This window comes from Aulonocara sp. 'chitande type north' Nkhata Bay, linkage group LG11 (assembly GCF_057382095.1).
Source record: "Aulonocara sp. 'chitande type north' Nkhata Bay isolate Kocher_YH1m ecotype deep benthic linkage group LG11, A_spYH_male_GT1.1, whole genome shotgun sequence".
Classification (NCBI taxonomy): Eukaryota; Metazoa; Chordata; class Actinopteri; order Cichliformes; family Cichlidae; genus Aulonocara; species Aulonocara sp. 'chitande type north' Nkhata Bay.
Genome location: NC_141354.1, coordinates 21,708,754 through 21,730,545, shown reverse-complemented (window position 1 = coordinate 21,730,545; position 21,792 = coordinate 21,708,754). Strand labels below are relative to the sequence as shown.

Below are 21,792 nucleotides of genomic sequence, written 5' to 3'. Positions count from 1 at the left end.
ACGGGTTTATAATATCTGCCTCAGCCGCCACTGACTTGCACAATATATCAATATCCAGCGGGCCGAGCGGCTCTCTCCCCACATAAACAGACCAAAGACAACGATGGGCTCACATTCCAAACTCCAGGCGCTGACATTTGCACAGCATCCGCAGAGGAGAAGAAAAGCACAAATGTTCCAGCTCTGTGGGAACACCAGCAGAGTGTAAGCCTTTTCTTAAGACGTTGTTCGTCTTCCGTTTCTTTCTTCTCTCTCAGCAGGCGGCCATTTTCCTGGCTCAGACTGGAGGTTGTTTGGCACACCTGATTCAGAGCAGAAGACAGCAGGGGAATGAGGGGCGGAGGGAGGTCACAGCGCTCGAAGCCAGCCAGGAGGCGCCAGCTTAACGGCAGCGTTTTATTCAGACAGTCACCCAGCTCACTGGTCATTACGGCTATAAGGGGATTTCAGGTCCAGCTACAAGCTCACCTATTTGTGAGGCTTTGTGTTGGTTTTGTGTGAGTGTGCTCATGTTTGTGTCATACAGCGGTTCAGATTTTGGTTTCCCCCCACAATTATACTCTTAAAGAAGAGTGAAACTTACACTTTACTTTAAAGTACCACTGTGTTGTCTGAAGGACAAATAAAGCCGTTACTGTACGGCACTTTTTTTTTTACCAAAACGTATTCCAGGGGATTTCAGTTTTGCAGCTGATGCCGTTTCAGTTCACTTTTACATGACATCAATCGGTTTCTCTTTTTTGAAACGTAAAAAAAAAACCAAACAAAAAAAACTACTAGTATCTTGGGAATTTTTAATGTCTTCTGGTAAATTCTGCTGGAAATAAAGCAATTTTCCCTGCAGCTGTTTACTCATCTGGAAGCTGAAGTAGGCAGATGAGGTCTGTGATGCTGCTGTTTGTTTGTTCACCTCGCTGACAGACTAACTGAAGGTGGTTTAACTAAAACTAAACCGTCTTATCGCTGCTCTGTACTTTTTGCTGTCATTTTACTCACTTTGTACTTTAAAAACTGTCTCACTTTATTTATTTATTTTTGGTTCAAATACACAAAAAGGGGGCTTTCCACTTCTCTAGCATACTGCTCATTATTGTGAATTGCACGCAGGCAAGCACACACAGCCAGCTGACCAATAAATAGACTTGTCTCAAAACAGAACAGATGTACCTCATTTGATTGTTGTGATGCAGGTGGGCTCGGGCCTGGATGAATAAGCACAGTGACAACAAAACTGAAACTGTCAAACTTCTGATTTGTCCCCAAGCACTTGACAAACTAGTGCACACACACACACACACACACACCAGCCCTGAAGAGTTTTATTGCTCCACTAGAGGAGGCTCTGCCACAAGAGGCTGCAGTGGCTCTGTCCTCTCACTGCAGTACTCAAAGCTGTCAACTCCATCTCCTCCATTCACATACATCTTATGTTAGAGGCCACATCACATTCTGCTTTACACAAGCAAAGAGCTTCATTTTCCTGTACCAGCATATCTCTGCTAAACATTCAGGTGACAGAGAAGAGAGCACATCACAGGCTTCAAAGAAACCACCTCTTAATGCAAACTTTGCTTCTTCTTCTTTCTTTTTTTTTTAAATGTATGTGATGTCATGGAGACAACCACATGATGCAGAGGCTTCAGTCTGGATGTGCCTCAGAGCTCCCATCACTCCCTGACATCTCCTTTGCTCTGCAGTTGTGTTTGTTTGGCTGTGCTCTGGATCTGGATATTACTGCACTCCAAGTTCTAACCTTACTGAATGTAAAGGACATCAGCAACAAAATGTGCATGCAGAAAAGGAAACCCCTCCTGTTACTCCAGGCACGCATTTTTGTGGTGCGATCTCTGCTATCCGACTTCTTATGCCAGAGCCAATGAGGCAGGAGTATAGGCATGCAGGCGACTCAGTGAGCCATAACGTCACAGAATTACAAATAGGAGGCTGTATGAAAATAACCCTTATCTTTATCCTGCTCAAGACTTTTGGTGGAGAGCGAACTTGTCCCAGAGTTTGTTTCCAAAACACTTATAGCACTTTGGCAGTTCATCCTGAGGGCCTGATCCAGGGTTGGGCTGTCTTTAAACATTTGTAATGTGTGATCAGGCAGCCATTGTCCCTCGATTCACCCTCTCTTTGCCAGTGGACGCATACACACAGTGGAAGAAGGTGGGGAGTCTGCTTTCTAGTTGTTGGCATTTAAGAAAAACGATGCCCATTCACAGTTTGGGCATTGAGGCACTCAGTGGGCTGGACCAGAGCCTTTTTGTTAGCTTTGGGAGGGGGATACCCTCTCTCTGCATTCCATTACAGTGAAAAAAGGGAGTGCTTTTGCAGGGATGTAGACCACATTGTGAGTTTAGACGACTGGCAGCAAACAAAAAGCAAACATGTATTCTGAATGACAGATCCAGCTTCACAGAAAGACACATTAGAAATACAAAAAAAAAGAGAGAGAGAAAGCATCAAAACATGTCAGTTTTATTGTTACAGTTGCTTTTTGATTTTGCATCTGTGAACCTGGACAAAACACAGGTTCACAATGTGTCAGCCTGTGTTGGCAGGGTGTATGTGAGCCTCCAGGAAACAAAAACCCCAAAAACTAAACAAGAGCACACAAAACAAAAAAAAGAAGCCGTTTGCAGCACTGCCAGCAGGCTTGAGGTGATGGGAACTGCAGCAACAACAACAGCAAATAGCAAAAACATAAATTTGGCCAAGCACGCAGACCTGAAAGCATACAATGCAAGTGAGCACGGCTGACGTCTGCTCTTCAGCACTTTGATAAACGTCTCGGTTTATCGGAAACAAGATGAATATTCCACAACAATAAGTGGGTGTGGAGGGCGTGGTGGAAAATAACTTTTCCTCCAACGATTCCGACCCCGTGGCATGAATTTTGCAGAGCTCAGCTGAACGCACCAGGCAAGCAAAGTCACACTGACATTCACTTGAGAGAGCATCAAAAAGGAGGAGCTATGAGTCAGTGAGAGCTCAGTGCATGAGGGCAAATCACCCTCCGTTCTCTGACGCCTCAGTCATTATGGAGCACATCACCTCTGGGTATGAAAGGCATGTGAGCAGCGTGCGAGGGTGACACCAAGCTGGAAGCGAGAGTGACAACAATACTTATGAGTGTCACATACCGAGGCTGAAACCTATCTGTAACACTCTGGCCAGCGATTACTCCCAACACATCCCACCTTCCCATTCCTACTACTCTTTCCCCTCATCACCAGCCTCTCTTGCCTTGAGTGGGTACAGATGTGTGAATCCTCAGACGCTCCCACTCTAGAGCCCTTATTGGACCCATAGGGCTCAACAAAGGCTGGCACACAGCTTGGAGAGCTCCTGGCCAAAGAGAAGCTGCACGCACTCCTATCATTTGCTTGATTGTGTGAGGCAGATACAGAGGTGCCACAGCTAATTTAAGGACTGTCACATGGGCAAATGAAATAATTGTTTAATAAGAAATATATATATATTTCAAAAAGATGCTATGTTCCCCTGCTATTCTAGTTTTGTGCACAAACGGGAGACCATTAAGTCCATCATTAGTCCAGAAACCGCTTTCTGTCTTTATTAATAGAACTCCAGCAGGAATTAAACTACATAGTCAAAGGCGTTGGGTAAATTTAGACAAATAACATGACTGAAAAGGGCTTTATTTTGGCTGTTGGACAGCAGCTCAGTAAACAACAGCCACACTGCTTCTGCCTGTATTGTGCGCCAAATTCGGGCAAGTCAGATTAAACATTGTAAATATAATTACTTCTTTCAAGAGTGAACGCCTGTTTTTTCCACGTAAAAGCAGACTGCCATTTATCTGCTGTGTTAGTCTGTTGTGTTTTGACAGCATGAAAAAGCTCCCATTCAAAAGCAACATTAAAAACAGATAAAGCCACATAAACACAAAAGTATTGCTTGCAGCCTGTTCGGTCTATCTGATAGATTAGGCGTTATCTTGGATTATATCTGGCCTCCATTTCCCCCCTAAATGTATTGCTTTGTTTTTTCCCGTTAGGTTTACTTCTCATATCTCAACACAGCCTATGTTGTACTTGTGCCTATCACGTGCCAGTCATCCACCTCTTGCAGGAACATTGAACTTGATGTTCCGGCAGCAAAGTCACAGTGGCTTCCTTACCTCTTTGACTTTCTCCCGGCGCTCGTTGGTCTGCGGGTCGGCCGGTCTGCCGCTGTCTCTTCCCAGCGGGGGTTTGAACAAACACCTTCTGAACTTCTTGTAACTAAAAGTATCCGAGTTGGCACCGTGGTTAGAGGATGTCACTTTCTCTGACGCGGACTCTGTCTTAGACCTGGAGAGGTTCAGATCCTCCTGCGCTTTGCCCCCGGCGAGCCGGACCTCGGTCGCCTCGTAGGAGACTGGGGGTTTGCGGCTCTGACTTTTCAGCTTGATGCCAGCCTCTCCTTTAGCCGAGGTCATGCCCTGGTCTTTGGGTCTTTTTAAGTGCTCCCTGACATCGTTCTCTGAGCCGGAGCCAACGGTGACTGGCTGGATCTCTGTCTTGGACAGAAAAATGCGTTTTAGTCGGACAGAGTCGGGCAAAAAGAAGAGGGCCCCAAAACACAGTGTTACCAAACCCGAGAGAAAGAGCAGAAACATGAATTTCTGGGACAGGCGCAGACCCATGCCCGATGCCGAGACACCGGGCAACTTTCGGAAAACCATTGAAAGTTTTCTTGAGACGTTGCCTTACAGCCGAGACAGTGTTTTGACAGTTTCCACTCCACTGAGCAGCTTCCCTGCTGCCCCGAGGCTTGCGTAAAAACTCAAAATGCGGGACTCCAAACACACCCCCCGTGACACTTGCAGAGTGGCATAAAGAGCTTGCCAGAGCAGTCTTTATCTCGCTATCGATTTGATCTGCATAAAGCGAAGGTTAGGCCTGCCCACATTCACAATTCAGCCTACCAATCATTTGGCAACACGAATCTGAAGATGTTCATCTATATAACGCAACCCGCCGGCATCAACACACTGCAGGATGCAGGGTCTAAAAAAATTAAAAGCATAAACAGCACAGGGCTTCCGGGATGATGAACAAATGGCACAGGCGTTCACTGAAACACTAAGCTATATTCATGGAAACAGCGCACGCCATGGGAACATATAAATGCACTTTTAAAGGAGATGATTGTGTGTCAGACCCCTGAACAAAGTTGCGACTCGATGCATTTTTCCACGCCGTGCAGATCATCAATAACACGCTGCCCTACGGTGCACAGCCTCGAGCGAACGGCACAGCATCGTTCCCTCGTCCCCGCTCACACCGACCCACGTTGCCGCATCACAAGCTCCTTAAAACACGTTTCAGAATCACGAGCCGATGTCGTTAGCGTCTGTGCTGGTGCAGCTGGTGCACGGGAACGCGTGTGTATTCCTGCCGCTCGTCTGTCAGATGCGCTCCTCCGTGCTCCCGTTTTCCCCTCTTCTTCTTTCCCCCTCTCACTGGCGTCAACACGCCGGGCGAAACAAATCGCCGGATGACATGAAAGAAGGCGGGTTTTGTCCCGTGCGAAGTTATCCTAGCCCCCCCACGATCCAAAATCCGGAGAATAAACAAATCCACCGTCCAGTCCTCCGGTTCCCAACAAAGACAGACACCCCCGCCGCGTCGTCTCTCCAATACCCGGCCAACGTCCGCCCGCCGAGCCTGAGCCTAGCTCTCGCTCTCCCTCGCTTGTGGTGCGCACTTGTGTCGCCGTGCCGTGGACGTCCACGCTTGCGTAAAAAAAGCGAGAGGAGAGAGCTGGAAATGTAACATATAGTGCAGGCAGGAGGAGGAAGAGGAGGAGGGGGAAACGGTCCGCTGCTCGACAATCCAGTGGGCTGGTCGGATTTCTTGATGGAAATTCACAACAGCTTATCAAAACACAGTTAAGCCGTTTGGACAAAGGGAGAGGGGTCTGTGTGGCCCTGTACGTTAGGAAAGCATCCACACACACATACACACACACGCCCACGAGGAAATCCTTGAAAAGCTGAAGAGGATGGATATATCTGCAGCAGATATCAACAGCAATTAAGAAGGACACACACACACCCACAAAACAAGAGAGAGTCAGTGATTACTCAGTGGGCTCTGTGCATGTTGGAAGATAAGATTTATTTATTTTTTGTTCAAATTTGTTTTCATTGTCCATGAATGAAACCTGAAACCCTCCACCTGATGAGTTATTTTTACTCAACACGTTCCTCAGAATTGATCCTTTATCCACAGGAGGATTTGTTATTGAGTATTAATTAGGGTCCCAAGTTCATTTGTTTTGAAAGCACTTACCCCGGATTTGAAAAGATTTGTTTCAATTAATCACATATTTTTTTCTATCCAGAGTTTAAAAAAATAACAATAAAATCATGTTAGCTGGTTGCAAAAGATGATTTTAATGAATTTCTGGCGTCCAGCTCTTTGATAGCAGGACATGACGCATCTTCTTGGAGGTTTTGAACCCTTCATTTGAGCCCAGTCCAAATGGATCCATTATCTACTGGATGGATAACAGTCAACTATTCATTCGGATTTATTATTTTCTTCAGGATAAGTTATCTGTTCCCTATAAATAACTTTTTTTTACATCCATAACTAGCTCATATTTTTTGTGAAATCTTGCAAAACACACGAGGTCTATAGAATGCAATACATTTTATCTATTCCCCACGCTGGTTTTGTTTAGTTTTTTTCATTCCCTCTAATGTATCTGTGCTGCTGCAAAACCTGACCCTGATTCAGCTTTCTCTAAAGCACTTCTGTACTCTTGTCAGCTCATCCTGTTACTTAGAGAATACAATTTATTACAAATAGCCTAATAATTTTGGTTAAATATGGAATTTTGTGTATTTGCACATAATAATTAATATCAATGATTTCCAGCTAAGTGAACCAATCTTTTTCATAGCTTTTTTTCTGGAGCTTTCAGTGTGTACATCAACAGATCCATGCAGGAGAAGGCATCAGCCCAGTGTGTTTAAAAGCTCAAATAAAAGGCAGTGAGGAGGGTTTAACTTTGATAGATTCTTAGTTGAAGCGAGTTCAAATTTAACGCTTTGACTCGGGTGTGCTTTTGAACAAAGTTTGAAAAGCGTGCTTAAATTATGTTCACATAAGCAAATTAAAAGCTGAACTGTAAGCACAGAGTTTTCTCAGCTTTAAATAAGATAGATGGGCGAATGAGTCGACCATTACTGAAGAGCCTGCGCCGCACTATTGGGCTAATGCCCCTGGAAGCAGAAATGAGAAAACAAAGGCCTGATCGGTTTCAATATTGGTCTGAAAATCAATTAAGGACGCTACTCACGACCCACAAAAGGCCTCCAGGGAGGTTGTTTTCATTTTGCTGTCCAAAAGTCGCCTCTGGATATTCTTTAAATCAATGGATTTAATGGTGGCAGTAGGTGTCACTCATATTCTTGGCATTGCGTGTGATATCTGATGACCTCTGGTGAACTTTAACCACAGCTCTTCCTGTGGTTTTCCATCTGCTTCCTCCTCTGTTGTTAGATTAATAAGACTAGATATTTTCAATATTTCCTCCTAAAACGTTTCCCAGTTCATTATTAGAACCTCCCACAGACTCTTGTGTTGTCATTGTCAGATGCATATAGAGCGATGACCTCATTTCAAGGTCATCTGTAGTGCATTTGACCCCATGTTTTCTCTTTTAAGCCATCTTTCACCAGAGCCTAATTGAGTCCGAATGCTGATCCTCTGTAATCTAAAGAACAGAAAAAAGAGAACTGTTGAATTATCCTTTTTAGTTTTTGATCCAGGACCATTTCCTCAGAGAGTAGGTAAATCTATGAAGCGTTTTGTGGCCTTCATCACTGACAAAAGGACAGTTTGTCGTCAAAGGCGGGGGCTTTATGATGGCTCAGCGTTTGTGCATAATGAGGCTTGAATCTTTTTATCACTCTTTGTTAGGCAATGGAATATCTGGAAATCTAACAACAGCTGTGCTGTAAAGTTACGATGCCCAGTTTGTATTATCTATCATTTACTAGTTAAATTATATGTTTTAAGATTAAACGGTTAAAAGGTGGAGATGCCGTAGGTAAAATCCCAAGGGAAGTGACTGTCTAGTAAAGAATGATCTTTGCTTTTTAGCATGAGCAAACTATCACCACGTTCAGGTTGATTCCCAAAAAATAAACCGCCACCTTTTTAAAACAACTTAATAGACACATCAAGTCAGGGTTTCTCAGGAGGCCACGTTATACATGAGTCCAGTCATTGAGCTTGCATGAAGCCGCTCTGGCCAGTGACAGCCTAGTTTATCACTAGGATAGATGGGTGAGGCAATACAGTCCCGCTACTACCAACAGGCGAGGGTGAAACCTGAGCACAGGCATTTTTCAACAACAATAAATGGTTTATACAAGCAAATGGCTCCCACAAAGGCCATTTCTTGTATAGTTTGCATTCCCTCTCACCCCTGAAACCAACTGCTGTTGTCTGGATGGTGTTTTTTTTATTTTATTTCCAGGTTGAAATGTGTTGTTTTTTTTTCCTTTGGTGGCTTTTCACTGTTCCTCATGCAGCCCTTGGTGCCGCACAAACACTCCAACAGCATCCACATCAGCTCAGAGCTGAACACACTGATCCTTTATGTACAAACATAATTTAAAAGCCCGGTGAGGGAAATCTGGGGGTTGCACATGATGTTGTTTGGATGTGGTTAATAGGAATGCCTCCCTTTGCTCGGCTTTGTTATCAGGCTAAATCACGGTTTATCAGTTGGGAAGCCTTTCCCCAAACAGAATGCATTAGGGAGAAGACGCTGTGATTTTGTGCCCTCTTATCAGCTCTAAATCGGCTTGGATAACGATGACAGAGATAGAAAGATGTACAGTAAGGAAGTATCTCACGCTCAAAGAAAAGGCTAGTTTAGTCACAGAGAATTGGGATTTTGGAAATAATCACACTGGTTTTGTCACAACGTATGCAGAAAATATGCAGAACCAGCTGGCTGTCTTTAAAGTGTTCCTGCATTCAACCATTCAGTTCTGTCCTAGCCCACCCCTGATGTTTTATTCATCAAACAAGATGCCAATGAAAAAGTCCATCTCTGTTTTCCGCTCATTCCAATACACGAAACAGCAGGCAGAGATGTGTTAGCGCGTGCCAGTGTGTCTGGATTAATAATGTCACCATGTCTGCCTGCTATTTTTTTCTCTGTGCGCTGCTGGAAAGCATTCACTGACACTGGGAATCGTGGCCTGGCAGGATCCTTGATGTTAAGCCACGAATATCAGAAATCAATTTTGGGGATGGAGTGCCGACCCCTGTGCGTGATGTTAGACTTATACAAGGCCTGACGAAGCAATGCGTAGATATGAACCCTGCTGTAAACTTTTCTAGGCAGAAAAGATGCAACTCTGGCACCTCAGTAGCAAAAACTCTGGATCATCTCATTACAGACAGAGTTTCTGGAACTGCAGCAGTAGAAGAAGTACTCTAATCATCATTCACTTAGGTACTAGCTGGACCAGTGTCAATCACAGTAATATAAGCAAATTATAACATAATGTTATCCATGAATTTTCAATTTTACTGAAAAGTAGTTACAAAAAATCTTTTTAATGAAAATGCCAAATTACATTTGTTTACTACTTAAAATTAGTTTGATGGTTGAATGTTACGCTGGGTTAATTCCAGACTTCTCAGAAAAGTCCAGTGTTTGAGTATAAAAACACGAATTCAGCTTATTGTTAATAAAACAACATCATTTTTGGTTTTAAATAAAAGATTTCTAAAATTTGCATGTTTTCTTGCTTGCATTTAAATTTGGTCAGCAATGTATAAGTAAGATTTGAATTTAGTTTGCTGAAGCGGGTCTAATTTTAATACATAAGAGAGCTTCTTTATCTGAATCTGCAAATAAATGCTGTGGATGAAAATTATTATATATTATATATATGATGGGAAATCCCAGATTAAGCATAGTTTCAATACAGAGCTAAATAAAAAACAAAACCCAAATATAAATATGTTCCATCAGCGCTGCATGCACTTTTGCTCACTGTGTGTACAACAGCTATCATGCCGCATCTCATGCACGTCATAAACTGAGCACAACTCAGTACAACAAATAGAATCAGTGGAACAATAAGCTCAGCATTATTGCCTTGCTGCAGTTATATTTGTCCGTTCCTTTTATAGAGAAAACAAACAGCAAACTGCTGTGTGCATGCGGCCCTCGAGTGACCCTTCTCCGCCACACTCATAATCAAAACATTTCTTGTTGTGTAACAAAATATTTTCAAAGCACAGCAGCCCAAAAACCAGAACATTCGCTTGTGAGGCTCACATCGGTGCGAGGGTTCAGGGTTTTTACTGCCTAAACACAACAATTTAGCCATACATTAGATGTGGTATATGGGCCATGTAAATGAGAGGGAAAGCAATAGCAAACACACCATTAAGCTGATGGAATGGGGCCACACAAAGTCTGACTCCCTCCCCAACACGCCAATTAAACATGTCAGCGTGCTTTCAGCATACAAACCATTCCAGCAGGGAAAGTGAAAAAAGTCGAAGCTCGATCAGTGAAGGCGTCGCTTGTGAGGAACTTTAGTAATTTGACGTGCATATTGCGCCATCTGCTGGTAGGTTCGCATAAAGCATGCAGACTGCACGCTCACGTTTAACAGCGAAACTACCTCTCCCTGTCAGTCATAAAAACGCTCAGGTGTGTCCCCTTTGAATGCGCATTCTGATGCGACAGAGGGTCAGGTGAGTCCAATATTAAAAACAAACCAAATCATTCCATGTAAAGAGCATCCACTCCGAGCATTAAAGAGCAATCAGGGGAAAATAAACAGAAGAGCCCTCATGCAAACAAGACCAATTTGACTGGCTCCTCGATGACGGGAACCCAGTTGACAGGCGAATTAGACACAGTGATTTAACTAGAAATAAATAAACACTTGGACAAATCCATCTGAAAAGCTTTCAGGCTTATTTCACACTCCACATGTAAATGTTGCAGCAGCGGGGCGGGCTATTACATATCTGGTATTTGGCAGTTAAGTGTGTGTTTAATCCACTGCTAAAATGACCTGGGAAGTCAGAGCCACAAACAGCGGGTACTTCATTTTGCATTCAGCTTCACTTAAACTATTTTTATTTATTGTTTTTACTGGAAAGTTGCATTTGATGTGAAAGCTGGCAGGCAGAAGATGAGTTAAGATGAGGAAAATGAAATCATCGTGCTGTCATGCTCAAAAATGAAAAAAACACTCGGACGTAACAAAACCATATGTGTCCTATCTTTATATGTATTGGTTTATTGGTGCAACACCTTATTGAGACATATGTAAATATGCATGGAAATACAGTATGTAAGTCAAAATAAGGGACTGTACTGTTCTCTTGAGCTTGAAAGTAAATATTTGGCATAAAAACCTTCATCACAGCCTGAACTCTCTTGGACAGATTGCAATAAGATGTCAGTCTTTTAGTAGTCTTCGGTTCTCAAGGTTTCCTGAAGGACATTCAAAGCTCTTCTTTGGATGTTGGCTGCTTTTGTTGCATTCTCTGTAAATATGATGACACACTGTTTAAGTAATGTTAAGGTTCAGGCTCTGGGGAGGCCAATCCATGCCTGATTCCAATATTCCATTGTGTTTTTTTATCCCGGGATGCACTGGTAATGTGTTTGGGATCACTGCCATGCTGAAAAATGAAGCTGCTGACGATCAGACACTTTTCAGATGGTGTTAGATGAAGGATGAAAATCTGATGGTATTTTTCTCTGATCACAATTCCCCCAATTTTAACATTTCAGATCCCCAACACCAAATTCATTGCTCCAGTACTTGGATAGATTTTTCCCCTTAAGAACATGGCTTTCAGGTGCTTTTCATCTGCTGTAGATAAGTTATAGACATGCCACTTGTCCTTTTGACCTCCACTTGTCCAGTTTACTCAAATTTTTATCACCAAGCCAAGAAAATCCTAAACTTTCAGCTAATAGCTCTTTTGGAATCAGTGCAACAATGCAATTTTATGCCTGTCAAAATGTGTTAACTTTGTCCTTTTTCATAAATTCACCAAAGGAAATGGGAAAAAAATAAGTATTTTTGTGACAAAAGTGATTCTTTTTAAGTTGTGTGGTTTGTGTATCTGGATCAAGGTTCCTTTTATATGCTTGGATAATTTATAATTCAATGTTAAATGGTGTGATTCAAACAAACAAAAGGCATTCCTTTGAAAATGGTCAGGTACACGCCACTGACTGGACTTAAAATGAAAAAAATAAATAAATAAAAAAAACTTGAAAAGCAAAGAAATGAAGGCTGGCTCAAGACTTCTGCTGTATTTATTATGTTTTTATTTTTTACTGGTTATGGTGAAATGGTTTTGCTGGAGTAGTTTAGATCAAAAAGGGGTTAGATGAAGTCTGATGCCCTGGCTTTAAATTGTTCACCATTTGGAAACCATACATACTCACCGGTGAAGGTTTAGTTCAGCTGTGCACAAGCAGCTGGAAACATCTAGTCTTGGTTTGCCCAGTAACAAAAGCAACTGGCTCCACTGGCATGGATGTTTAAGCATTTGGCAACCTGGCTCTAAAGCTGGAACTGGAGACACATTTTTTAAAGACTTGTATGAAAGTTTTCTCTTACATACAAGTGATCAGTTTGTTTTTACGTCTTTTACGTACCTCAAGGTCCAGACAATTCACTGTTATTTGCTCCACACACATCATCCTTCGGTTTCTTTTACGTCACTGATTCTTTGGACAGAAGAGCTCAACTCTTGTTTGTTTGTAATATCAGTGATCTGGGAATTCAAGCGTATCTTATTGTTGACTGACCATTAATTCCTCTGGATGAGTTTCAGCTAAATGCCGGCAAATTTAAATACAAAGAGGATTTTTAAGCCAACAAAAGTTACAGTAATTGGAGTCTCAAATCAGACTCTTCAGATGTAAAATTAACTTGGCAACCAAGCGTCTCTGCTGAAAATTGATAGAATGCGACAAATGCCATCAATTTTAATGGGTGGTTATGATAAACAGAGCATATCCATTCTGCAAGTATTACAGAGTAAATGTGTTTGTCAGGCCAAGCTAGTTAAGAAGCACACGAGTCATTGTGATTTTCCATTTAACAGATATAAAGACGGAATAAACAAACTATCGCTACAGCGGCTGCAGCTTTCTCTCTGGATCTCCCAGCAAGCTGCAGCACTGCCAACCCGAGTAATACCCTTACGTTTTAACAAGGCAGACAGTTCATTCCGAGTTTATTAGACTCAGCATCCAATTATAAAATGTCTCCAAGATATATAAATCCAACTCATCCCTTTAATATTTTACTTTTGGGACAGTGTTTGGTCTGACTGCTGTCTGACTTTATTTTAATTATAAGATGAAGCGGACTCCCCTTCTGGCTAAAAAAGGTTATTGCACGTTCAAACTAGTGTAATGATCCATCCAGGGAGTTATGTTGATCCCTTTCACACAATTGCTTCAGTAGCCGTTGTATTTTTGTGGCAGTTTTACTTGATTGGAATAACTTCAGCTTATGACTTATCCACTACATTTTAGAAGGATTTTAATCCACTGCACTCATCTGTCATTGCTGATTGAAATTTGCAGGTTAAGGCTTTACAAACCAGATGAATAAGAAGATGCATTTATGAAATCAAGACTTCAGATTCTATTTGTGCATTGGCTCCTCAATAATTATAGTCCAATATAACAGGCAGAAATTCAGAAATAAACACTGTATTAGTATTTAAATATATTCGTCAAGTTCTTATTTTTTAATGTATCGCAGCAGTGCAGAGCAATGATGTAATAATTCTTTTGCTCAGAAAGCAAACAAACATCAGATGACAGCGAATCCACTTTCATGTCTTCTCGTTCAGAGAGCTAAACTTTAAGTAAAGATCAAACAAGCAGAACTTTTTGAGTCACTTATATTTGGTATTGGTTCATGTCAGAGGTCAGAGGAGAATGGCTGGACTGCTTTGAACTCAAAAAACCACTTGTGGCAACTAAGGTGTGCAGAAAAGCATGTTAGGTGACAACAGGAAACTGAAGCAATGATTCACATGGGTTCATCAGAAAAACGTTGCCTGATCTAACAAGTCTCAGTGTGTTCTGTGACATTGGGACGGTAGGGTCAGAATGTGGCATAAATGAACGATGCAGGGATCCAACCTACCTTGTACCAACAGTTCAGGAAACAAAACAACTCTTTAAATAATGAGTCAGACTCAGGTGTGTCATAAAGTAAACCTTTAATCTCAGATATACTTTCAGATGTGGTTTTATTACCAGTTGTTAGTTTTACAGGTCATTACAATGGAATGCTGAAAGCTATAGATTATTCAACAAGAAAGTGCACACATGACATCCTTAAGATTCAGATTTGTACATCATATAATAAAATCTGCTATTCTATATTTTTCTATATTATCATTCATATGTATATAAAATTAAAAATAACCTTTAATCAACGCAAAAATTCCATTTGAAAACAAACAAATGACTGACACAAAATAAACAAATGAATTAAAAGGGAACTATAATCCACCGTTTCCAGCTTCTCTGCTTTACGACTAAGAACATCAAACCCATGCCTGATAATAAGGCCCTTCAAGAAGTACATTCCTTTATCCTGTGACGTTTCGGCTGACAATCGCACACAGCGTGTACAATCCATCACTATCATTATTGCTCCGTCTGTAACGTTTGTGTTAAAAGATAAAGGTACCGCTTGACTAAAGTGCTCAGCATTAAATAGTGACACACAACAGAGCCTAGTAAACACGAATGAAGACGGAAACAGTCTTTGGATGGCGATGTAATGCCACTGGATGTCATTACAGTGCTGATATAAACATGTGTGTCATTCTCAGATTACTGCCTTTAATAATCATTAGCCTCATACTGCCCAGCTGGTGAAATGTTAGGAGTACTTCGACGGCCAGTGTTTTAGCATGTCTTAGCCCATGTAGTCATAACCAAATTAGTGCTTACACTTATTGTGCTGCCCTTTCTTGTCAAATCTTCATTAATATCCATCAATACTAACATAAGACCCAACAGATATGTTGAATGGGAGGAATCTCCACTATATTAGTGCATTTCAAAAATCTATCAGATGCAGATGCTGACTTGAACCTTTGGAGTGACTGAGCTGAAGATTTCACAGAGATTTGAGATATTGTAGTCAATGAACAGAAAACGATAGCTGCCTGGAGATCAAGGAAAACACAAAACTATTCAGGGGAAAAAAAGCATGCAAAAGCTACTTTAGGTTAATTTGGTTGATTGTTGGTTGGAACACCGAGTGAGTAATAAAGCTTTACTTATACTTTGAAGCAAGTCAGTCCATTTCTACTCTGTAAAGCTTGAACTCCACCTTTCAAAGCACAGATGACAAATGCTTCCAAACTCCTGGTAAACGTAAACATAAGATGGAGAAAACGCACAGTACAGCCTTCTGAAAAGCACATGAAATGACGCAGTGCACAACATCAGATACAATACTTACAATAAAAACTTTCACACTGGAATAAGCTCATAAAAACAACGCTTTAAAAGAAATGAAAGAACAAATAAAGCACATGGTGTGTTTCAATGAACACAGAAATATGACAAGAAAACAAAAAGATGAAATCAACACCGGCGAGCCAACGCCGTTGATTCTGTAAATTCAACATCACAACTTAAATCTAGAAGGACACTCAGACAGCACATCTTCTGCAAAGAACAAAGATGGATTACCCAACAACGATCCCGATCCTCACCAAACTTTTACAATCACTTCTATTTTGTACACACTCCAACTCTTTGCATGAAGTGTGATTAAGTTTCGCTTTGTAGTTTCTGCATAAACTTGCTGACAAGAACAAATGGTACCGATCCCAAACATCCGGCTCTGCTCTCGCACCGCTTGATGATCGATTTAGAAAAACATTCAGTGAGCAAGAAGCAAAAATGTGAAGAATGTATGAAGAAAACAGGCAGTTTAACTTTAAAAGGCTTTTGTTTTTTTGTTCGTGCAACAAGCAAAACAAAGGCAAGAGTGATCATTACATGACGTTTTGTAATATATATGGTTACAATAAAATAGGTTCTTCTATAGGCTGTATGGCTTCTGTTTAAAGTTTTCTGCACCAAACATTACCCTCCATGGAGTGTGATAACGTTTGCCCAAAATATGCATTTGGTATGAAAAATAAAGGTTTCTCTCTTTTTTCTTTTTTCCTTTTTTGGAGAAATTCAACTCTTTGGAATAACATAACAATACAATATAAAAATTAACGATGTGGCGTCTTGTTATAGGAACTGCTTTAATCTAAATGTGCCTCCTTTGGCTTCCCTCTGCTTGAGCACATGCACAGGTATTGTGAGCGTGTTGTAATTGGACAGAATTTGAACACTGGGACCTGCTTTGCATCTAAACAGTTAAACATACTAATAAGTAGGAGTCCTTTTAGAAATGTATTACTTGCTGCAACTTTCCTAAAATCTAATAGTCAGATTCTGCAAAGCATTAAAGGGTTAAGAGCAAAGTGCCTTCAAGTTGCTAAAACTTAGATCACCTGGGACGATGATAAAGAGATGTAGAGAAACTGCTCTCAGGATTTCAGCAATTTCAGTTCAACGCCAATTTAGACGGCCATAAAAGCTGCGTGTAAATATTACAGCCTTTAAGGGAACTTTAAAAAGAGGAGGTTGGAGGGTTGTTCTGCAAGTCAGGTTCTGGTACAATTCTTTGGTCTTTGACCACATCCTTGTTGACATTTTCACCACATATCTCCTGATAGTCTAACAGACATGCTGACATTTCAGAGCAAAGGGAAATTCAATTTAGTCAGGAAACAGGGAAATGAGATGTTTAAAGGTCTGTGAGCTGTAACTGATTTTAGACAACCAAACTCAACTGCAATGGTGTAGCTATGCTGAGATTTACTCCCTTTCACACGCATTCAGATGAGTGCATGTGATCCCCTGCTACAGTAACCACGTCTAGAAATTTGCAGATGATGGGAGGAGGAGCTAAGGACAGTCAGGCGCTTCTATTCTTTCCTCGGGTGTAACGTGAGGTTTGTGGTTTAAGAACCTTGAAAAGGGTTCCGTTGTTAATTACACCAAGAAAACAACCAAATTCATCACTCGATTCAAGCGATATGATTTTAAACCCATGAGTTGTTCTTTCACCCGCGTCTAATAACTCTGTGGCATCGGCCACTGTCCTTTTATTGAATTTAACCAGACAAGCAGGAATCAGCAATTTATCGCATCAGTAACTTAAATAACGAATGTTATATATTCCAAATCACTGAGTAGCTCTGTAAAAAGATGTGGATGTATTTTACAAACACACTGCTCAACCATAAAGAATATCAAAGAAACACTAGACTCAGTTTTCATGCCTGCAGGTAATGTTTCAGTCTTGCTTAGATGTGCAAAAAACTCTAGTTAAGTGTAAAGACTGTCTTAATGCCAGGGGTAGATTTAACTTTGCCTTCAGCAATGATGTGTATAAGCCATAATTTATGAATGGTATTCATTAATATAGCTTTTTTGTTTAGTCTGAATTTGTTACAGAGCTGCATAGAGTTAGATTTTTTTTTTGCCATGACATGCCTGCAGTCTTAGCTTTTTAAAGAAGGTTAGGAGGCATGGACTGATTTCTGCACAAATTAACCCTCAATTCTCAACTCTTGTTATACCCTAGAGCTGGGCGATATGAGATTTTTTCATATCACGATATGTTGTTTTTTTTCCATTTCAGGCGATAACGATATCTATCACGATATAAGCCAAATAACTATATTTGTAAGATTTAAATGTGCCGTTGCTCACAAGTAAAATGTGAAATAATCAGCAGCTTGTTTTTATTTAAATATTTATTTCCCATAATAAGTTCAACAGGGTAGATGTACTTAAGGAACATGAGACTTTTTCAGATAAATAAAGGCAAATATTGCAAACTACACAAAAGGCAGCCGCTAAAGCGTTTAAGTTTCAAAATAGGACAAACGAAACAGACTAAATTGTCAATTCCACTTAGAAACAAAATATTAATTCTAAAAATAAATCTTAGTTTGTTTTACAGAAGAACAGACAAAACTGACTAACTTTTGTCAATATCAAATAAACTGAGAACTAAAAGGAAATTCTCAATCTCTCCTTGTTGTATAGCTTAGCTTTTCAAACAGTTTTAACAGTTACTTTAGTCTGACAAAAGCCGAATGACGAATTAGCGCTTCCAGTCAGAGACTGAGGCTACGTCCACACGTACACGGGTATTTTTGAAAACGGAGATTTTCCGTTTTCGTTTTAAAAAAATAATCCCGTCCACACATAAAGGCAGAAATGAAGGAAAACGCTGCTATGAACATGCCAAAGCAGCAGGTGGCGCTAGATTCCTAACCGTACCGAAATGTTGGCCAATCAGAAGTCTAGAAGCCTCGGTGGGAAAAAGTAAACAAAGCTGGGGCATAGAAGCAGAACCGAGTCGTATGTGTGGAGGGACAGTAACTGTGTGTATATGTAAGCATTTAAACACTGCAGAGAGTAGAATTAACAGTAACAGTATTGTAGAAATTCATTTCACCGAAACAATAACGTGGCGCACAGTGTGACGCATGCACCAGTTTATTGTATTTCCAGACTTGCTTTCGGCACAATTTACAGTGCACGCTACTCTGTTTTTTGTCAGACTTGAAATAGCCGAAATACCTTCACACTACGGAACTTCTATGGCTCTTCCGTTTGACAATCTCTCCGGCATTGGAACCATCATCTGTTTTCTCTTCGGTCACGCTCGGTTGATTTTTCTAGTCGGCACACTCATTTCCTCCATTACCCGCTGGCTGCTTCCCAAACAAACACACGTGCGGCTTGGCACTTGTGCTGTACGTAACAAGTCACGCGACGTGACGCTGCGGCTGTGATTGGTTTGGCTCTGCGCTACTTAATTTGGATTGGCTGACCTTTTTTTTTTTTTTTTGAGGACAAGAGCGGCGAGGTCTATCGCGATAGCTTAATTTCTCTATCGAGTAAAAGTTATATCGCGATACATATCGTTCTATCGCCCAGCTCTATTATACCCTCAACAATAATGCGAGGCAAAAATGTTTCTCAATGAGGCCAGTTACAAAAAAAAAGGTTAAAGGTCTTTAAAATACATATGGGTCTAAAATATGAGTGTGAAAGCTGATGGGCAGTATATTAATAACATCTACTTTGACAACTCTACTGATGCTTGAGTGAGTTTTAAAGGGTCTTATTAACTGAAAATAAAACATACATAAAAGGATATGACAATATGTGATTTAACTTGGGTGGAGAATTTATATGTATACTGGCAGATCAAAACATCTGTACTGCTTTACGGCCTAAGAAATTTGTAAAACTCTTCGGGTTTGTAGGTGTTGTAGACCCCATAAAGTCGCTCAACAGACAGGAAAACAACTGTGGTTTACACAGCGACTAAAAAACATCCAGCTTTCAACCCATAACCCACAAACAGATGTTTGCATCCCTGAAATTAAAGTATGTCATAAAAAACAGATACGATTTTTAAAAATGCACCAAGTGAAAAGGTTTGACATCAAATAAGGCCTAGAAATTTCTAAAAAGCTACAATCTAAACAATTGGATGCCCAGGAACTTTAAGTGACAGAATGACGGCGAGAAACTCGAGTGCAATAAAAGTCAAAGCTACGTTGAAGTCGTTTTTGTGGCTTACCCAGCAAGTGAGAACGTGGTTTTTGAAGACAGAAGCTGTAAAAACATGACCAAACATAAAACTAACAACAACACTATCATCAAGACGAAAAAAAAAACAGTCTGATGCTAAAGTAAAAACAAGATCGTCTGAAACTGGAACAGTCCAAACCTTTGGTAATGCATAGTTCTTTCCTGAATGTCTCAGACTTTCATCAAAACCCTCCACCATCTCCAGCTGTCGCTCTACCACTGTTACCTAATAAAATAAAGAGCAATGAGAATCACAAACTAATGACTCTTCCCCCTGCCGTTCTCAGGAACTCTCCTTTTGCTTTTTGTTTCCCGTTCATACAGCATTTGCAGTTTTGGCTTGTTGGTTTCTGAACCAAAGAGATAATTTAGAGCAGAGCGGTGAAGCAGCCCTCTTCCCTCTAACTAGTCTGTCATCTCAGGGGAGGAAGGCCCCATCCTCATCTTCGTCTGCACTGGGACCAGGGTCGCTCAGACACCTCATTAATCTCTGCTGATCTTTTGCTTCATCCTCTTCACTCGGCTTTTTAGCTTCCCGTGGCCTCGACGGGGGCTTCATCATCAGGCCCTGCTCCTCCTCCTCCTGCTGGTTAGCCTGTCCGAACTCATCCAACAGATTAACTGAGTCTGGAGACTGAGGAGAGGCCAGGTCTACCTGGATCATGGGCACCTTGTTCGATGCAGGCTTAATGCTGTAGGCTTGCGGGTCTATAAGCAGGACACAGGTAGAATATGAGGGATTTCAACTTATTTCACCAGCCTTTAAAAGGGATATAATATCACACAATCATTCCTTCAGCATGCACGAACAAGTACCAGTGGATGTACAAGTAGATGAACAAATATTAAGGGCAACAGAATCACTGCACAAAACTACACAACAACAGGCTTTAGGACCGTTCCCATTATTTCTAGTGTAACAAAAAATAGGGTAAAGTTAGTCATGATCAATTAAAGGTGCACCACATGCCAACTTTCAGTTAAAGTGAAGAACACAAACTGAAACTCCTCACATGTAACATGCTCAACTCCAATATGCTTGGCTACAATAAATCACCTGTACGTGGCTTTTATCAGTTTAGTAATGAGTCACATCATTAGTAATGATTACTGAGTGCTTACAAGCAGGGTAACTGACACATGCGTGTTAGAATTGCTCATGTGATAGCACGGCTTACGATTAATCTTCTCTACGCTCACAACATACCTGAACACATTTTGTTTCCTTTTTGCACCTGATCAGGTTTGAAATCAGTATGTTTGCCTAAAATAAAACCACAGATTGTTTTACATGCTGGCTGGCACATGCAAACACATTTCCATTAGTGGGGAAATATTTGTTGCAGCTGGGAACGGTAATAGTGTTTCTATGGTCTTTATTGCTCTGCAAATGGTATCGTGTGACCCTAACGAAATACAATCTCTGAATCTTCTGTGTCCCATTAAAGACATTTTCTTACATTATTTCAGGAGGTACCTGAAAGTAAGATGGTTGAGACTACTGGCTGTTTTCATTTGGCTGGAGCTAAGAATGATTCAGACATGCATTTACCTGAGGCCAGTCTGGCTCTGCACATGGTCGGGGAATCAGGGGGAGGGGCAGGGACCGTCAGGTAGGTATTCATCTCCTTTAACTAGGAAAAAAACAAAACAGATATTGTTGGTGTGGGATGGTTTAGCCTTCTCCATGTAATCAAGCAAAACATATAATACAGTGTTGTACAAGTGTCAAAAACTGGCCATAGAAAAGGGGTGCAACACTTATTGAAACATGCATGAAAATACAGTTTATAAAGACAAAAATAGAGTTTGTACAATTCTAACAAGCCTGAAAGTGAATATTTGCTATGACCACCTTTCTTCTTTAGCACTGACTGAAGCCTCTTAAGAAAGCTTTCTTGTAATTTCTTTAGTAAGTTTTCAGTTCTCCAGGTTTCTTGCAGGACATTCAAAGCTCTTCTTTGCATGTTGGCTGGATTTTTTGGCTGTTAAAGGTGATCCCACACCGCTTCAATAATATTAATATTTGGGCTGTGG

The 21,792-nt window shown here is 41.0% G+C and overlaps 2 protein-coding genes across 4 annotated transcripts in view; both read right to left on the bottom strand.

Annotated features, from left to right (window-relative positions):
- LOC147318916 (mannosyl-oligosaccharide 1,2-alpha-mannosidase IA) overlaps positions 1 to 5,791 on the bottom strand; it is a 194,157-nt gene extending 188,366 nt beyond the window's left edge. Inside the window, exon 1 of one of the 2 annotated variants that reach the window (XM_086311104.1) lies at positions 4,148 to 5,791. In XM_086311104.1, the coding sequence (XP_086167230.1) occupies positions 4,148 to 4,693 (546 nt within the window). In that variant the 5' untranslated portion in view covers positions 4,694 to 5,791. The remainder of the gene's footprint in view (positions 1 to 4,147) is intronic. The other variant, XM_086311105.1, reaches the window with a different exon arrangement.
- Positions 5,792 to 14,256: 8,465 nt separating this feature from the next.
- Positions 14,257 to 21,792, bottom strand: part of slc9a1a (solute carrier family 9 member A1a) — a 39,690-nt gene continuing 32,154 nt past the window's right edge. Inside the window, exons 11-13 of one of the 2 annotated variants that reach the window (XM_086311101.1) lie at positions 21,308 to 21,389; positions 20,963 to 21,019; positions 14,257 to 20,463 (exon numbers count right to left, since the gene is read on the bottom strand). In XM_086311101.1, coding sequence (XP_086167227.1) covers positions 20,174 to 20,463; positions 20,963 to 21,019; positions 21,308 to 21,389 — 429 coding nt within the window. In that variant the 3' untranslated portion in view covers positions 14,257 to 20,173. The remainder of the gene's footprint in view (positions 20,464 to 20,962; positions 21,020 to 21,307; positions 21,390 to 21,792) is intronic. The other variant, XM_086311103.1, reaches the window with a different exon arrangement.